General features: G+C 33.2%; 1 protein-coding gene across 1 annotated transcript; it reads right to left on the bottom strand.

Moving 5' to 3' along the window:
- Nucleotides 1-196: 196 nt before the first annotated feature.
- On the bottom strand, nt 197-18698 carry GlyRS (glycine--tRNA ligase). The gene is made up of 12 exons (XM_074183544.1): nt 18366-18698; nt 17966-18309; nt 15414-15579; nt 15202-15347; nt 11935-12032; nt 11114-11328; nt 10781-10945; nt 10248-10501; nt 7644-7768; nt 7420-7584; nt 1684-1871; nt 197-456 (listed from the first exon to the last, which is right to left on the bottom strand). The coding sequence occupies exons 1-12, from the start codon at nt 18606-18608 to the stop codon at nt 346-348; spliced, it is 2220 nt and encodes a 739-aa protein (XP_074039645.1). The 5' UTR covers nt 18609-18698; the 3' UTR covers nt 197-345.
- Between the last annotated feature and the right edge of the window lie 1995 nt (nt 18699-20693).

Genomic DNA, 20693 nt, shown 5'->3' with positions numbered 1-20693 from the left:
TCTGAAGACTATTCTAGGAGACATACATACCTACACAGTAGGTTTTGGTATTAGCCGGGAAAGTAGTACTATCAGATAAAAAATTCTTAGGTACCCCTTTTCTGGTACTAGAAAAACATGCATTAGAACTGTTTACAGGGAATACTATCACAGTAAAATGAGGTTGAGTCTTTGGAAAAGTTGGCAATCAAACTAGTTTTAAATATGATGGTATATTTGAATAATATTTAATAAAGAAATAGTACTTTCTTCATTCAAATATATTTTGAATTGAATAGAAAGTACGGCTTTGAGCTTAAGCTACAACATTGTGACATTGTATAAAATGCATTGGATTCATTATCACTATACTGCTTTATTTTCTTGCTGTTCAAACCTTGGATACTTTTCTTCTATATCACTCCAGCTCTCTTTATTATAAGAGAGATTGTGAATTGTGGATGCAATTTCATCGAGCTAAAAAATAAATGAAACAAATTAATAGTTATTTGAATGACTATGCAACGAAAATTATGTAAATGTGTTGATCAATTACTCCAAGTACAAAAACATTGGAAAAAAACCTTGTCTACTATTGTGAACAAGTTAACCACAATTTCAAATGTCAAAGCTTCAAATCACATTCAAAAATTATAATTGTAAGGTAATTCTTTAAATATCTAAAATAAATTCAAAAACTTGAGGTGACAAATTTCCTTAGATGTGACACATTCGCCTAGAATATATTAATATATATTAGCCTGGAGTCTTTGAAGTCCACTAGATACTCATTAGGACAACAAGAGGATTGTTCCGAATTCTTGGGGTTCTTGTTGAATACTCTTCGTGAGCAAAACAATAGCAAAATCAATACTCCCAGCCGCTCTGGACTGAATGATTCCGTACAACCCATCTCGTCTTGTGTTTGTAAATCTTTTGCTGGAAAAATCCTCACTTGTTTACTTTGTGGTAAATGTTCAAGAAGTACTGAAAACTTATGTGAATTTCTGGAACTTCATCTAGCTTTTCCTAATACGACTAATTACCAGTCCGTTCAAAGCTTATTGTTAAATCATCTGAAAATGGAATTTTTAACAGGTGATGATCGACTGTATTGTCAAACATGCGCCAAACTAACTGACTGTTATAAGGAAACAAGTATAGCTGAGGCACCAGTCAATCTAATAATAACACTGATGATTTTCAAACAAGACTCAACCTCTAACGGAAGCAAGAAACTCTTTGGAAAGTTCGAAATAGATGAACATTTCAACCTAGCAGACCACTGTTATAATATTCATGCAATCATTGTTCACTGTGGTTCTGGCGTTGAATGTGATCATTATTACGCCTTGGTCAAAGAAGAAACAGACTGGTTTAAGTTTGACGATAGTTGTGTCACGAAGTGTTCTGGCGATGATGCATTGAATTTATTGGAGCCTCTGGAGACACCCTACATTTTGTTTTATGAGAGAGAGGACATTGTTAGATCAAGATCTTCAGATGATGTGGGGCTGCAGATTTTTCCGGGTTTTCCTGCAGCTGAAAAAGCAAATGCGCCACTGAAATGAATGAATTCACCCCGGAGCGCCAATTAATTTTTATTGTTGTATTTATTTTATTTTTATCGTTGTTTTAACACATTGTAATAATTTTATAAATTATGTTTTATAGTCAACAAAAAAAAAATATTAGCCTTATTACCGGTATTCTCACTTGTCCCATGGAGTCTCTTTCCCTCAGTGTAACACTGTGTGGTTCTTTCAGTGTATCAAAGTCTATTGTAATACCATAGGGTATAGCAATTTCATCTGTTCTGGCATACCGTCTCCCTATAGATCCAGAACTGTCATCTACTTTATGGGAAACATCAACTTTAGTTAGATCGGCAGCTGAAAATATGAAAAATATAATGTACATTTTTTGTATCAAGATGGAGTAATAGAAAGCCAAAAACTTTATTTCCCAAAATAATATGGTAAATTTGGTTAAACTAGGAGGGCTAATATCCATTGAATGAGAGTAATGTCAACCCCTTCGTTAAAAAAAAGAATACATGTATTTATATGTAACAAAGCATTATGCTTTTATGAATTGAAAGGGGTATATTTTCAGGACATATTTTTTTTTGTATGGAGATGAAGAAGTGAAAAGCCAAAACCATTCTTTTCCAGAAAATTATGCTTTTATTTTTAAGTAGTAGAATCACTTTTTTACCGCTTGGGCATCATATAACTTGTGATGCACTGTTTGGAACCTTTGGTGTAGTAATGAATATTACTCGAGTTTTTTCCCAACACCAAACCGTTATTTTACCACCTCGACACGTGTTTCCATCACCAAGTGATTATCTTCAAGAGGTAGATCTTCCTAGAAACATGTGTCGATGTGTTAAAATAACGGTTTGGTGTTGTGAAAAAACTCCAGTAATATTCACCATATGACTTCTTAATTTCTCTCAAGTCTTTAAAAGAAACTGCTGCCTCTTGTACTTATTTTCATCTCTATCATAACCTGCAACATTCTTGTTTCTTATAGCTCTTTGGTGGATGTTTATCATATTTTTTGGGCTTAATTCAAGTTCATTGAAAACACTTTCACAACACCAGTACAAAAATCAAGGTCTCTCGACGTGCGTTTTGCTAACCAAGTTAACTGTCCTGATGAAGTATTCATTCACATGTTCTTCCAAAACTCTGGTCGCTTTCTTCTTGTTGATTTCTAGTTTTCACAACTGTTACACTATCCTAAACGTATATTTAATAGTCACGTGAATCTGCTGAATATAAAAGATGATTTTTGGTAGCAGTCGTTATTGTTGGATTAAATATCTGTACACGATCATAAAAAAGTATTTTTGTGATGGTTATTTATTGTACTTTGGTAATGAGCGGACTTTATTGCGACATCAACTGAACGATTGTAATCACATATCGATAAAAACACCGACCACAAATTTGAGGGTTAATAATTTCGGTGATTGTGTACCTGAGAATATTTTGAAATTTGAAAATATCGAGAAACAGTTGAAAGTCCCATTCAATGTATACGCTGATTTCGAATCAATTCCGAAACCAGTGCATACAAATAAGCCAAACTCTTACACATCGAACTTATATTCATAAACCATTTGCTTTCTTATATCTCATAAAGTTATTTTTTGATTATTCAATTTCTAAATTCCTATTATATATAGGGGCGGATGCATCTGAAGTGTTAGTTTCAAACTGATGCCACCATCATATATCACAAATATTCGAAAAATGTTGTTCCAATGAGTCCGAGGAAGAGCATGATTTCAATATTGTCACTACATGTGGTATTGTGAAAAGACATTTGAAGAGGATGATATTAAAGTACTTGACCACTGCCATCAAATGGGAAAAAAGAAATGGAGCTACACATTCCATTTGAAATCTCAATTTCAAATTGCCTAACTTTTCTTAATCTCAGTGGGTATGACTGCCACTTGTTCATAAAAGATTTATGCCCTAACAAAAGTAGAGTTAATGTAGAAAATCTGTTAAAATCTGTTTTTTCGGTAACCAGCATTTCGGTTCGAACCGGCGGTTCACACAGCGGTCTATTGAATGAGTGGAACTGACCACCCACGTCAGCAGCTACTTAGAATGTATTCAGGTATCTGTTCTCTTTCAAATATTCAATAATGAAGTCTTCTTTCTCTTGCCAGTTGTCTTCTTCAAGAATGATTTTATATTCCCCTCAGTTACCTCTTTGGATACTTTACATTAGTACAGCTATATTCTGCTTTTGTCTCTTTTGAATTTTTCTCCAGCATCTTCCAACGTTACTACATTACGTTTGTATGTTTTTTTTTCCTTGCCATTCAGATTTTAAACCACCTCCCTCATATTTTTATTCAGCGATAATCTGTAATGTATCTTCTAATGTATCCAAATGTATAATTTCCTCAAATTTTTGTTTACTTTGAATTTTCATCATTTCATTTGGAAACATTTGCATTCACAATTTTTCTTGGTATCATTCTTAGAAGATTTTTCTTCATGATAGTACTCATGTGTTTCTATCACTGTGTCTTTATTTGTATGTAAGACCTTTTCAAATTCATCATTATTTTTGTTGCCATATCTGTTTAATGATTGATAGAGTAATTTATATTTTTACTATGGACACCAATAGTCAACCACTACAGTATAATGAGGATATAATTTATTTAAATATTCAGAGTTTTATCGCACACAAAACAGATATTATAACTAGCATTGCAGTATTGAATTCATCATTCATCATCATGAGTGAATCAAGAACAACATCAGACATACAAAATTTTGAAATCAGCATAAATAACTATAACATAGTTCGGTGCGATAGCGAAAGTCGACGAACTGGTGGAGTATTAATATATGTTCGAGTAGGAATAGATTATAGAGTTATCAAACCTGAAATTTTGGATGGGAACTTTTGGATACAGTTTATAAGTGTAAAGATGAAGTCACAAAAGTGGCACATCGGTGGTATCTACCATTCTCCAAGCTCAAATCATGGAACATTTTTAGATATATTAGAGAACATTCTGGAGACATACTTTATAGGAAAAAAATGTCTGATGATTGGCGACTTCAATATGGACTATGGGAATGATGATTTCTTCTATACCAAAAAGGTCAAACATTTATTTAATATGTATGGAGTAGATCAAATTGTAAATACAAAGACACGGTGTACGCAGCATAGCTCTATTCTTATAGATTATATTGTAACAAATATTGATTCTAATCGAGCAATTGTTCATGATAATCCAAAACTAACTGACCACTCTTATCATATCTGTAAATTTCTGTAATGCAAATATCACTTTAGGGGAAACATTCAAGCAAATTAGAAAAATGAACGTAGATACCTATCATAACATAAACATTGAGCTATTGTCCTTTAACTGGAATTTGAATTTAGTTAACGTTGATGTGATATTGGAGAATATAACAAAAAACTGCCTAGATATTGTTGATCAGGTAGCACCAGAACATACTGTTAAAATAAAATCAAATCAAGTCCCATACTATGATAGTGAATTGAAAATCAAAGCAAAGGAAAGAGATTTAGCTTATAAGAAATTCAAACAAAGTACAAACTTAAGTAAACATATAAATTGGGAAAATTATAAGAGAGTGAGAAATGACTATATGAATATGTTAAAAGTAAAGCAAGAGCATTATTATGAAAAGAAAATTGATGAAAATAAACATAATGCGAAAGAAATGTGGAAATATTTGAAATCACTTATAAATCTAATTGAAAGTTATAATTTTGAAAAGATAGTATTCAATGTCGGTGATCAAATAAAAGTTTGTAGCACAGAAATTGATATTGCAAATGCATTCAATGAATATTTTGTCAATAGTATAGGTGAAATTGTGAACAATATAAATTCTGATTCAGACTGGAGTTCAAACAGTTTTGACATAGTAAATTGTAAATTAAATTCTTTTAAACAGATAGACTTGCCGCAGTTGAAAAATATAATATTTTCAATAAATAAAATTAATAGATCTGAGACAATGAACAATCTATTTCTAAAAGAGACATTCAACACCTTGGGGCATGTTATACTGAACTTTATTAATACGTCTCTTCAAACAGGACAATTTCCCCAACACTTCAAAATAAGCACAGTAATACCAATACCAAAAATAAATAATACTTATGAAGCATGTTATTTTTCCTATCAATACTCTTCCAATCCTTGAAAAAGTATTGGAATTAGCAGTATATGAGGAACTCAACAAATACTTTGATGAAAACAGGTTACTTTTAGGTTGTCAGTCAGGCTTCAGAAAAAAACATTTGTGTGAGGCTGCCTTACAGTTCACAATAACAAATTGGAAAGAAAAAATTGATAAAGATAATTACGTTGTTTGTACATTCTTGGATTTAAAGAGGGCATTCGAAACAATAGACAGAGATATATTAATCCATAAGCTCAAATATTATGGTATTGGTGATGTAGTTTTGAAGTGGATGAAAAGTTACCTCAGTTCGCGGAGTCAAATGACAAAAATTAATAGGTGCTACTCACAAGAGTTAGTGAATGATTTTGGAGTTCCACAAGGTAGAGTATTAGGACCTTTACTATTTCTGATTTATATAAACAATATCAATTACGTAGATGGTGATCATGTGATTAACTTATTTGCAGATGATACATTAATATATACCTACGATAAAACCTTGCAAGTCGCTATTGAAAAGATAAATAATTCATTGAAAAATATTGAGTTGTACCTTGGAATAAATAAACTGAAACTTAATATCACTAAAACTAAGGCGATGATCATTACAACAAAGTATAAACAAAATAAAATTGGGAGAAACACAATCAAAATTAAAATTAAGGAAAATGATGTAGAAATAGTGAGTAAAATCAAGTATCTAGGGTTCATTGTAGATAATACAATTTCATTGAATGATCATGCTGACTATATAATAAGCAAAATATCAAAGAAATTGTTTTTTTTTTCTAGAGTGGCATGTGTATTATCAATGTATGCCAAAATAGCGTGCTATAATTGCATAATAAAACCTCATTACGATTTTTGCGGGACTCTCTTATACCTCTTGAATCAGAACAAATTAAATCAATTACAAAATCGTGGAATGCGAATAATATTACTCTGCAATAGAATGACACCTATACATAATATGCTCTGTAGTTTAAGGTGGCTTAATGTCTCTCAACGATTGTATTATCAAACTATGATATTTATATTTAAAATAATAAAGAAATTGCAACCAACATACTTAGTAAACCTTTTAATCACAAATAGTGAAGTACATCATCATGATACTAGATCGAACACCAATTTTCACATCCCAAAGACAAATTCACGTAGCAGTATGAACTCGTTATTTTTCAAAGGTCTGGACAGTTTCAATAAACTACCAAATAACATAAAAAACTCTTCTTCTCTCCGTCTATTCAAGAGGGACATTCATAACGAAAAACTGAATTGAAGCTAATTTATACTTAAAATATAATAATAACTAAGACTTTGTTTTGAATGTAATAAGTAAATATGTAAACGTGTATCCTATATAGAATATGTGCGATATAGTTTTTTTCTTTTTTGTGATTTTCTGTTATTTGGTTATAATAGACTAATTTATTTTGATTTTTATGTATTATATTTAGATAAATTACATTAATTATGTTTATATTAGGCTTGCCTATCTGGAAATAAAGTTCTTCTTTAATGATTTATTGAATATTAACATCTTTCGTACATTTACAGTTGTAGTAGATGATAAAAATACAGAATGGAAGGAAAAAAATAAACACACGTCAAATAATATCAGGGTTGATATTGAATTTTTCAAAAAATGGTGTTGATGTACATCACAGGAAAATACTTTCTCAACAGGTAATAATACTGCATTTATGAAATAGTATTCAATACTTACAAATTCGCTTGATGAAAGGAACAAACTCTTGGTTGGAACTCAAAGGCAGAACACTACATTTCAATGGTGCAACAGTTGCAGGTAACGATAGATATGTTCTTTGTTCGTCACCATCACGTTGCTTGAAATTGTGTTCAAAGATGGCGTACATTACTCTACCCACACCTACAACAAATGAAGGTAAACATGCAATAAGGATTAGGAGGAATTTTTTGGTCACTTACCAAAAGACGGTTCAATGACACTGGGGATGACTTCTTCGACATGCAGTGTTTTCTGGTATTTCTTCACAGACACCATATCTTTAGTAAGTGTGAAGTTTTGTTTTCCTACTGTTATTTCATAGGAACTGGAAATAAAAATAATGAAAACAATATGCCAGAACATAAAACAATTGACATCGGAAAAAAACAATTATGTCCGGTTGTTACCAAAAAACCTTAATCCAAATTATGACCTATACATAGACTTATCTGGTAAATCTATACATTCTATGAAAATCATCAAGTTATTTGGTAATACTTTGGATAGTGAACTAACATGGGAACCCCACATGCACGCTGTATGTTCAGAACTACATACTATATAATAAAAAATCTATAAGATACTGTATCAGCAGACATTCTGAAATTATACTATTTTGGGATGGTGCAGTCTGCTCTGCAATATGGCGTGATCTTTTGGGGGTCCTCTTGTCACTTTGAAAAAACTTTTGTACCTCAAAAAAGGATAATAAGAACAATGTGACAGACTCATCCAACTACAATAAACCTTTATTCAAGAAACTCCAAATACTAACCCTTCCACGTTTGTATATTTTTGAGCTGATTATGTACATTGAAAGAAACTAAAACGAACTAATGATACCAGGAATCAAAAAAGACTTCGACAACCCTATGCAAGGTTATTAGTCTGTGAAAATTCAACAAAGCATATTGGTATATGTTCCAGAAATGATAGATGTGAATCTAAATGATATTCTATTAAAAAATTAATTGAGAAATTTCCTTTTTGACAAAGTATTTCATAATGTTAAGGAATTTTATATTCCTTGACTTCTCTATTGTGAAATTGGCAATTGTCAGTTTCATTTGTATATAACTTTTTTTTGACTAGACTAATAAGTAATCTTTGATTTATGAATAAATTCTATTACTACTAGTGTATTTCAGTTACAATTCTGAACTCTAGTTCAGAATTGTTACAAATAAAAGTGGTAAAAAACATAGAAATTTTCATTTCTCTTTTTATCATTATTCTTGTTTTTGAAACTATCTATTTAAAAAAAAATATCAGTTCAGTGATTACACGTTTAATGTTTGAGAACATATTTTGAATTAGGTGAATTCTCAAGGCTTACTTGCAATTGGTTATAATTCAAACATAACTCTAAAGTTATGAATTTACTCATCTGTGATTGGCTCGAAAGCAGTGAGTAAGGAACCTGGTCAACTGTGATATGTTCGAAAGTGTGAGTTATAGTATCATTGCCTATTTACCCAACAAGAAATGGTCACATAAGTGATCCTTTTTTCAACAGTCATAGAATCACAATATTTTTTTGGTATCTTCATCATCAACAACTATGATCGTTGATCTCAATCGAGGAAGTTATTAAAAAGTCCGGAAACAAGTAATTTTTTTACTTTGATTTACCGTTTAAAAAAAATAATAAATGCTGAGCTTGTTATGAATGGACTGACCGTTACTTAATGAAAATTAATAACACTATCCATGATAATAATTAAACAATTTTCACATACATTTTTAATTTCCTGAGACGTTTTGTCAATAATGCAGTTTCCTCGATAGAAATTAAAATTATACACCCGGGCTACAATTCTTATATACAACAGCATTAGGTACATATACAACCTGAAACCTATTAGGAACCAATTACAATCTCAGTTCTTCGACAGCTGGTAAATTTTTGAATATGAATAAATTTATTGGTATTATGAAAAAAGATTTTACAAATGTGAGTGGTGAACCTCCTGTTGGTCGTTCAACAGGGAGCCCAAACATTTACCTTTGTTGATTTTCAGAGACTGCAGTAGGTTCAACTTCTGACTCTTACCCTCTACATTGAATATGTAGTACATAGTGTGGAAATTGTTGTCGTTCTCATAACTTGAACCTACTGGAGGTAAATCAACAAGAGTAAAGGTTCAGGTTCCCCGATGGACAACCAACAGGAGGTTGAACACTCACCATTCTCAAACCTTTCTTTCATAATGCCAATAATTTAAGTCTTATTAAAAAATTAACCTGGTGTCCAAGAACCAAGAGTGTAATTGTTTTACAAATTCTACATGTGATCTCAAAATTTACCTGGTGTCTAATAACTGAGATTGTGATTGATTTACAAATTCTACCTGTTATCTCATTTACTATTAATTAATTGTAGCCCACTATCATCATGGATAGTGAGCCAATTACATTTTTGGAATCAGCTCTGCAAGGTAACTCAGTGGACTGAAAAAATAGGATGTTGAATAAATCGATGATGTATTTACGTTTAACCCCTCCTCCTTGATCACAATTGAAAGAAAATGCGAGATTCACTTCTCAAAGAACATAACCTCCAAAACTATTTTCTGGGTTTTTTGGCCGTGCTCTCTAGGTTTTTCTGCCTAACGTTTTGTCTTCGACTGCGGTAGACATTATCAACGGCGATGAGGCAACATATTCCGCTTTGAAGACAACTAAAACACTTTGTCTATGGCCTCATTGCCTTTGATTATGTCTAATGTAGTCCTGGATGAAGTGTCAGGCATAAAAACCTGCCGACCATGCCAGTGAACGTTTACTCTCTTTGAGCAACATACCCTTCAGTTTCCAATTTCTCTTCTAGTATTGCAAGTTCTTCAATTTGGAGATTAGTCAAGGCATCTGTAATACCTTTGGCATCTTTTTTGAAGATTTTTCCTATTATACCTTTATTTGGTGATGCTTCTACAACATCTATTATTTTAGGCTCTGCCAATTTTTTTTCAGCAGCTAACCTCACTCCTGTTGCTTTAAAGTGTTGAGTGAGATCATAAGCAGATCGATCAGCACAGCCGACACATTCCACCCATCCCTGAAATGACACAATTGCTATCAATGTGATAGGCAACAAACAATTTTATATTTGTAAATGAATTAGGAATGTTCGAAGCTGTTACTCTTGATGTGAAAGTTGTTTTAATAAATTTATAGAATAGATTTTCAATACCTCTATACATATATTTTAAAATTAACTCATTTCTATTGATTGGCTTAGACATAAATAGTAAGATTTTTTATAATTTTATCAATTTCATGGTAATTGTTTTGAACAAAATTGATACTACAGGAATATATTTCTCATAATACTCACATAACTTGTCAAACACTCAGCATCCCAACAGTCACAGGCATAATGAGCCATTTCATTAGACATGTGCTGTCTAAATCGAAGCCTTGAGGGGTCAACACCACATTTGACCATAAACTTCTGGATTCTGGCCATGAAGTAACCCAAAGTTTCATTTGCAACCAAAGACTACAAATAATAAAAAACACTACCTAATATGAATAAAATTCTTCAGTCAATCAAATTGGGGATATCAAATTTTTTTCATTTCAGTATCCCAATTCGTTCATTTCAATTGAAGCAGACATATTTTTTGTGGTAAAAACACAGAAAAATAACCAAAAAAATAGTTCTCACATTATCAACAGCTTCTCCGATAGTTAATCTTTCAGCTGGTTTGCCATCCATTTGATTGCAGGCTGAATAGAGGAGCAGTTCGGTATCTCTTACGCTATCGAATTTAGGATGTTGTTTTTCGTTTGGATCACAGAAATGTTCTATCTCTGCCATTGTGAACTCTCGAACTCTGATGAGACCAGATCTTGGAGATATTTCATTACGAAATGCATTTCCTGGAAATTTACACATTGGCTTAAAAAAAAAGACATTTCAATTACTTTATTGCTATCCATGATAATAATTATAGAATTCTCATACTAAATTTCATTTGAGACGTGTTGTGCTACATGGTAGCTTCATAGGGAAAAGTTAGTGTTGGAGCCTCAGTGTTGTAAGGCACTCATCTACAAAGTGCTGAGATAGAGACGGAACATCACCCAAGTGGCAAGAGTGTGGTCGTTATGTGCACCAACAAGTTGTTGGTGAAAGCGAGTCTTAGGCGCTATAACCTAATAAAGAGCTAGGGAAGACATCCCTGAAACAAAAACCAGTGTGTATCCTGAAAAGGCTACCCCATACCGTAATCCTATGGTCATGTCTCATAGAAACGGGGTTCTACTGAAATATCCAACAGAGGAGACAGATTGTAGTTGATGAAGGAAAAAAAAACGGTAGCTTCATCAGTTGGACTGGTAAATGTAGCAAAACAAGTCTTGAATACAATTTAGTGTAAAAACTGTATAATTATCATCATTATCATTATTAATTTTTAACGAGTAGAGGGTCAGCGTTCATAATTGCTTCATTGCATTTTTTAGATAAATATATTTTACTTTTACCTATTTGTGCTGCAGCAAAAGGTAGTTTTCCTTGATTGAATTCGAGGAGACGTTTGAAATTCACAAATATACCCTGAGCAGTCTCAGGTCTCAAGAATCTGAAAATAAAGTGAAAAATGATATCTTTTACAATATATATATATATATATATATATATATATATATATATATATATATATATATATATACACATGCTAATATTTAGGGAGGTAATTCTTAGACCCATTTTAAAGAAAAAACGTCCTATGAACGTATGTCCTAAATGCCTTAACTTTTGAGATAAGTCATAACGCAACACCGCTTAATAATTTTTGAAAACATAAATTTAGTAAACCTGGAATAAATGACGTGTAGCAGAATTTATTTACTGCACCTCTTGGAAATATGGAGTTTGTCGATATGTGATTTCTTTCAAAGATTAAAAGCAGAAAAAACAGTGTACCCAACATAGCAATAAAAAACGAATTCTCTGTATGTACAAATGTCAGTAGCTAATATTGATGTTGGTTTAAAGTAAGGTGTTGGTGTTAAAAACTGTCACAGCGCGTTTTGATTGATTTTGAAGTGTTATTGAAGTTATTTTGGTAGTCCACTGTTTTTCTGAATATCAGTAAATATGGTGAATTATACGAATGCGGAAATGGCGCAAATGCATTACGTATATGGCCTTGCCGATGGTAATGCAACAGAAGCCAGGCGGATATATCAGAAAAGATATCCTAATCGTGCCTTACCAGATAGCCGAACCTTTTCAAATATTCATCGTCGACTTAGGGAAACTGGTAGTTTCAAGAAAGGGACTCCGAAAGGTAGACCTCGTGTAGTAAGAACTCCTGAAATTGAGGAAGCGGTGCTGCAAGAAATTGAGGAACATCCTGAGACAAGTACGAGGAAGATCGCTAGAACTCTGGATATTTGTCATCAAATTGTTTGGCGTATTTTGGTTGATTTTTTGTTATACCCATACCATATTTCAAGAGTGCAGGTATTACTCCCCAGAGATTTTCCACAGCGTGTGAACTTCAGTCAGTGGTATCTACAAAGTATTGCACTAAATCCGCAGTTTGAGACACAAATTTTGTTCACAGACGAAGCAAATTTTTCTCGGAATGCCATTCAAAATTTCCATAACAATCATGTGTGGGCTGAAGAAAATCCCCATGAAATAACTGAAACCCATTTCCAACACCAATTTTCGGTTAATGTATGGGCAGGAATTATAGGTGATCATCTAATAGGCCCATTTTTTCTACCAGGACGCCTTGATGGTCGTTCTTATTTACACTTTCTCGAAGAAGACTTACTTGGGTTATTGGAAGATGTGCCACTTGCGTTAAGGAATTGAATATGGTACATGCACGATGGCGCCCCTACTCATTTCAGTGTAATTGTCCGAAACCATTTAAATACAGTTTATCCTAATCGTTGGATAGGTCGCAGAGGACCTCAGCAATGGCCAGCAAGATCCCCCGATCTCAACAGTTTAGATTTTTTTTTATGGGGTCACCTTAAAACTCTTGTGTATAAAACTATCGTTAATACTTTAGAAGATTTAAGAGAGTGAATAGTTGCCTCTTGTGAAACTATACGAAATACGCCGGGAATATTTAAAAGGGTGCGTAATTCCATGCGTAGAAGGGCGGAAGCATGCATACTAAGTGCAGGTGGCCACTTCCAACAATTTTTATAATCAGTTTTGGTATTCTTACTAATTAACAAATTTGTGCTATTCGTTTAGACTTACTGTCACAAAATAAAATAAAACTCGTTTTTGTGAAAAATTTATTTTTTTGCAGATTATGTTTTCAAATATTATTAGGGAATTGGTAATGCATTATGAAGCAATTTTCAGATTCTCATTCATTTTAGAATTGATCTAATTTCTTAATTTGCTTTCTGTCGATTTTTATTTTTTTGAGTGAAAATCATGCGTCGGACAAAGAAATACCAAGAGATCAAATTTTCTCAAAAATAAATGAGGATTTTAAAAATGATTTTATTTTGAAAAGAAAGCATTGGCGTAGTACTTTTTCCCCAAAAATATTCAATGCGAAACCCGTAGGGATGCCACTGTTTGAAAAAATACAAATTTGTGTACATCAGAAAATGCGCCTTGAGGCATGGAACATATGTACCAAATATGCCAAAGATGTCTACAAAATTATCTCAGTTATAATAGGAAGTTTTTTTCTTGAAATGGGTCTAAGAATTACCTCCTTAAATATTAGCATGTATTTAAGGAACACCCTGTATATTTCAATATTAAATTCTACAAAAAGGATTTGAAGAATTTAATATTGAAATACTCAAAATAAAGGAAAATTAGTTGCATCAATAAATATATATATATATATATATATATATATATATATCGAGTAGGTATGATATAAAAATCAAAAATGAAACAATCAGTGGACACACCACTCCAAAAGTGGGGCAAACCGCGGACACGTGTTTCTGGCTATTGGCCTCATCAGCGCGGTGCAGCCAAGTGTAAAGATGGGCAACACTTGTTTGCCGAAAGCAGGAAACAACACACATGCACGGAGTCAACAACAGGAGCCAACCGCACATTTGTGGTTCCAGTTAGAAGACCTAAAATTCCCAGGCTACATCTAACATGACCACGTAGGCAGCTATAGCTACCTGCGTGACATCCGCAGCTATAGCTACCTGCGTTGACAACAGGAGCCAACAAATGTGCGGTTGGCTCCTGTTGTTGACTCCGTGCATGTGTGTTGTTTCCTGCTTTCGGCAAACAAGTGTTGCCCATCTTTACACTTGGCTGCACCGCGCTGATGAGGCCAATAGCCAGAAACACGTGTCCGCGGTTTGCCCCACTTTTGGAGTGGTGTGTCCACTGATTGTTTCATTTTTGATTTTTATATCATACCCACTCGATAAAATCTCTCTTTGTATTTATATCCTGGACCCGGATGTCCACTCTTTTGCATGCCACGTACTCCAATAGTTTACTAATTTTGTTTCTAACTAGAGAGCAAAGACTACCCATCTACTATCTTAAATTCATCCATTTATTGTTTTGAATGTCATGCCATTTTTTCAGCTGATTTTCTCAATAAGTGCTACTACTTCTTCAGTTACCACTCATGAAATCTAAGAAATATGAAGCTGAAATGCTGAAAAGATGGTGAAAAATTGTATTCCAAAAAATAATGAAGGGATGCATTATTGAAAAAAATGCAGGTCAAAATCATTATTATTACAATGAATTGCACCCAACCTAGATAAGCGATAGTAACTAACCCTTTGATGAGCCCTGACGGTCCTATTTGGGTTCCAAACATCAAATTGAATTCAATAGGTTCGGTCAAGTCATTGCCAGTAACAGGACTCTTCATACTGAATTTAGTCATTACCTCAGCCATTTCTGTTTTGTTCATGCCATCAAGCTGTAAGGAAATTCATAAATATAACCATTTCAAAGCATGGGAATTTAGCTACTTATGACAGCACACCTTTATTATAATATCAATACATTCATCCCTAGTTTCCTGAGTTGTTTTCTTGTCTGCAGCAATTTTTTCCAAATGTGCCTTTATCAAATGATCCAATCTGAAACACTCTCCAGTTTTAGTATCTTTCACCATGAGATCGGCAAACCTGTCTACATGCCCCGAAGCCCTGAAAAAATTTAAATTTTCAAATGGGTTCTGTTTCATACTAGTAAAACTTTTTTGTGAGATTATTACTACACTGTTGACAAAACCATAACGAGTGTTTCAGTATACCATTGCTTCTTCAGGTGTCTTCATACTAACTAAATTGTACTTAATTAGTGCTTTTTATAAATAACCAATTAGGAATAAACTAATTACAAATTTAAACAATAGCAAACAAATTTCCTCAAGAAATTCATTTAAATGAAAATGTAACAAAAGAAAAGAATTGAAAAAAATTACAAAAAAACTTCAGTGTCAGATAGATAAGTATATAAGTTGACTGGTGGTTCTTGCCCAAAACTTTGTATTGATCAAATGAGAACTTTTCCCAAAGAAAATGAGAAAACCACATTCACATTTGCAAACCAAGTTTTGACAGAGGGGCATGAGTTCAATCACAGTTATGACATGTTACATCTATAAGAAAAAGGTTATTGAACGAACAAATAGAATTGAACAAAACAGTTTTCTAATATTGAAATTGGTAATCACTACATACTACAGCAAAGTCGCTTCCCGCTGTCTGTCCCTATGTATGCTTAGATCTTTAAAACTACGCAATGGATTTTCATGTTTTTTTTTATAGCGTATTTCAAGAGGAAGGTTTATATGTATATAACATTCAAAACATAGTAGAAAAACAATAATAATTTTAGAGGTTTCTAATGTCATGTCGTGAATTAACATTTTTTTGGCGCTTGAATTGCAAACACTGGCTGAACCCGACGAGATAGATCAAAATAATGTACTTCAGAAATTTATACACTTTAAAAAGGTCTACAAAAAAGTCCGCGATGGAATATGTCTATTTCTTAGGGATAACCCACAATAACCATTTATTTAGAACTGGCTGATACTTGATGAAAATCCATATTAAAACTAATTTATACAGTTAATTGTTTGCTAACAACTAATTGCTAATTGCTAATGAAATCAGTTTATACCTAAACTCAGGTAAAATTATTAGTCATGAAGTGGGTAGAAACTCATACCATTGAAATTGGTTATTTATATAAAGCACTAATTAAGTATAACTAGGTATGAACATACCTGAAGAAGTAATTGTAAAGTGAAACACGTGAGATTATCTCACGATGAGGTGTTACTTTAAAAGGTTTTGTTTCTTCAAAGAAAACATTTTATTAGTTTTCACAACTTTTTGGTAAGGAATTATAGTAACATAGTCAATTCAATATACAGTGCCAAAATCGTTTCACACCTGTGCTAACTTTGAGTAAAACAATACTGGTTTTACTAATAAATGAAACAAACAAATATAAATCATTTCTAGGTGGCGGTAGCAGTATCTCAAGAGACATAAAAAATAGAGGTAAGGAACATAGCTATCTGTACAAGGAATCTGTACAGATCAGTATAGGGTACAAGACTGTTGGAATGGGTTCATGAAAAAATCGAAGAAAAAACGCAATAAGCCCATGAGACTAGAGTGTTTTCTAGATACTTGGAAGGTCAGAGAGCTACCAAGGGAAAGATTGAACTCTTCTACAATACTTTGAATTTGCTATTGTGTTTTTTGCTACTGTGTTTAGTAATTTCTGTTAGGTCGATCCAAACTGTTGAAAAAGAAACCACACTTTTGCAGTAGAGTTATGGCTTTGCTAGGAGAAAGTATTTCAAAATTCAATGGTTTTTCAATCCCATTTTTTTAGGTTTGTGAGGAAATAAAGTGGCCTCATATATCAGATCAGATGAAAACATTTTTTATTGCAGATTATGTCACATTAAAATTTCATGTTGAGCAACCACTGGAAACTAAACATACTAATGATAATAATAAAAAAGGAGGGAGTATTCAAAAACTGTATAAAATATGTTTAAATTTAGCTCCACCCAAGAATAAAAACTCAATAGATGATTATGAAAGAAATGTCAAGAACTCATCCACTGAATGAAATGCATTCATGCATAAGAGATTAAACAATTTTGACATTGTGGAATACCCTGCACAGGTGAGTACGTTTAGTCAGTGAAGTCTGATGTGTACTCAGTGGTGAAGTATTTAAAATTGGTAAACTTCAAATGTGCACTGAACACCTTAAAAAAAACTAGACTTATTCTACGGTTGGTTAAATCTCTTGAATATAGATAGCAATGGTCGATAACAAAAAATTAAATTCAATTTCAAATAATTCGTTGTTAACTATCATTGTAATTTTCAAACTAAAGTTAGTTTTATGATAAATACATTATAGTACTTTCTATTTGCAGGAGAAATAAGTACATGTTACATTTTTGATGACAAAAGTGTTAAACACTTCACTGAAAACTTATTCCTTAATAATTTAGTAGATTTAAGAAGGTTGAAATATGGAATTAACAGTACTCACTTAAGAACTGGTTCTGGAGTCAAAATTGAACAATCTACTTCTAACATCTGTTCTTCTAAAACAAAGAACTGTCTCCATGCTTGGAGTAAATTTGACTTGAAAGCACACCCCATTGGTCCAAAATCAAACTGTCCTGTGATACCCCCATATATTGCGAAACTCTGGTCATAAAAGAATCTTCGTTTGAGAAGGTCCTCCATTTTTGCCCTATCAAAAGTTGAATTCGGAGCCAGACTAAGTTCTGTATCTTCAAGAACTTTTTTTCTGGCTCTAAGTTCCAACACTGCTTTCTTAACATCCAACACAGGCGCTCCATCAGATTTTAGTTGACGGACCAAATCACCCTACAGGAAAACCAGGAGTTAATTAACAGAACTTTTAAAACTATAGTATTACTTGCCTGTTCTTTTACACTAGCTCTGAGTGGAGCCAAAGTTTTCTCAATGTAAGGGTCTACCATTGTATCAAAATATATGTTCAATTTAACGTTTCTATGCTTCTTATTTTTACCCCACTGGTCCAAAAAAGGGGTGATGCAAATGGTCCTTTTGGTTACAACGTTTGAAAGAAACTCCTTATGCAATAGTTTATTTAAAATATCATGAACTTTGACAAACCTCTTCAATGCTACAGTCAGTTTCATATGGTTCAATAATTATTTTGCCACGATGCAAAATTATTAACCCCAAAGTGAAAGGAAAAGTAAAGCACATCCAAATTAGAACCTTAGTGATTTTTAAACTTATGAAAATCTTCATATATCTAGCTGTCATAATTAAGTTGGTAATATATAGTAAGAAAACTATTGAGCTACTCGACGGTAGATGGACAGACTAACCATACCATTGTCTATAGATTTAAATCTTTAAATTTAAATCTTTAGACAATGACCATACCTACAATTTTTTAAACGTACACCAAGTGTTTTAGGGTTAGTCTGTATCTTTGTATATAGACTAACCTATATACAAAGTGCAGATGACTCGTCAAAATTTCCGACACTGAAGTTATTCAAATCCCAATCGGCCACGAATTTTGAGTAAATATATTACAGAACTATTCTTTTCAATATCAAACCTGAATGGTGTAGAATATTTCAATTTGCAGTTATGCCGAGAATTAACCCATCAACCCCGTCAAAAATACGGGACTCCTTTTCATTACCTACATAGTAACACTGCTATAAAAACTTTCCATGTTAGTAGATTGGGAGGAGAGGTTCAACTGAATGACCACCCTGATCCCCCAATTTGACTCCACTGAACTCCTTTCTATGAGGATTATTGAAATCGAAAGTCTACGAGGCGGAACAAACTACTGTAAATAATTTACCAGGTAGGTATGGTGTAGGCCTATATACACCCGATTCTACAGAATGAAAAGGAGGAAACAGAATCTCGTTTGAACCAATGTGAGTTGATGGTGCTGAGTGCAAACATTCGATATAGTAAATTTTTGTATCCAGTTTCACTTTCTAGTTTGAAATGAAATACAAACCTAAAAAAGTGTTTGATCTTTTTCTGACACACTCATAGTCGGTTTCCTATTTAGAAATAGAATTTTTTCCTTGTGATACAATAAAGTCATTATACCTACTGGCCTTTTGTACGTTCCTAGTTTGATTATGGCTGTGCAATCTGGTCCCCTTTCCACAAATGTGATATATCCTTAATAGAATTTGTTAAAATCAAATTTGCCAGACACATGAGCTTCAAAATGGGAACTTATTCACACTTTAATATGATTATGATGATACATAACTTGCTTTGAATTTATTACCTTTAGAATATCGTCACTTTATTCTGGAAACATTGCTTGTGTACCAAATTCTCAAATGGTGATATACTGACTGTCCCAGCCAAACCTGCGGCTCTGTATGGAGTACAGGTGTGGGGGAATAGATTGCATGATAGCAGTGTGAGGAGACAGTTGAGTGCAGCACAGAGGTTCTTCCTGTTGGCCTCGTATATGGGGCTACAGGACGACGCCACCGGCTGCACTCAAAGTCATCACCGGAATAGCACCATTGCAGATAGAAGGAATGGCCAAGTATCAAAAATGGAGGGAGAACAGGACTAGGAAGACTGATGATAGAGTAAAAGGAGTAGATAGGATATTCCCCTGGTTGCAAGGGGATTTGCTGGAGGGGAGGGAGGACGAAGGAGTGATTGAAGTATATGTAGATGCCGGCGGGAGGGCTGAGGACGAAAGAATGGGGATAGGCTGGGCATATGAAAGAGGAGAGGATGAATGTATCCAGTGGCGTAGCTATATAGGTAACCTAGGGCCCTGTGGCAAATAAAAAAATTGGGCCCCACTGCTATCAAAACTGGTAAGGTTTTATGAAGTAAAATCATTAAATATACAAATACTTTAAAAATGCTAAGTTACTTTATCATCAGCTCTTTTTCATGCATTGCAGGGCAGGTAATAAAAATATTGAACACTAACAACATAAATTACAATTATTTTAATACTTGGAGTAGGTATTGGATAATAAAACGAAATAAAGAAGATTCAAGGGTTTATTATTATTATATAAGATCGGACCTATCAACTGACTAAATAGCTATTATAATTACAATCTTTTCCTAGCTTTAGTTTTCGCAAAAGTATCAATTACTTCGGTTAAAACCAGACTTGATACGGTTTTGTTCTCAATTGCTATTAGCGATAAATGTCGGAGTCGAGTTTGGCCCATACTAATTCTTAAATAATTTTTTAGTAT

The sequence above is a fragment of the Leptinotarsa decemlineata genome, unplaced genomic scaffold (assembly GCF_025532065.1).
Source record: "Leptinotarsa decemlineata unplaced genomic scaffold, Ldec_3_MD MMD2_tig00026340_RagTag_RagTag, whole genome shotgun sequence".
Taxonomy (NCBI): Eukaryota; Metazoa; Arthropoda; class Insecta; order Coleoptera; family Chrysomelidae; genus Leptinotarsa; species Leptinotarsa decemlineata.
This window is presented reverse-complemented; position numbering and strand designations above follow the sequence as displayed.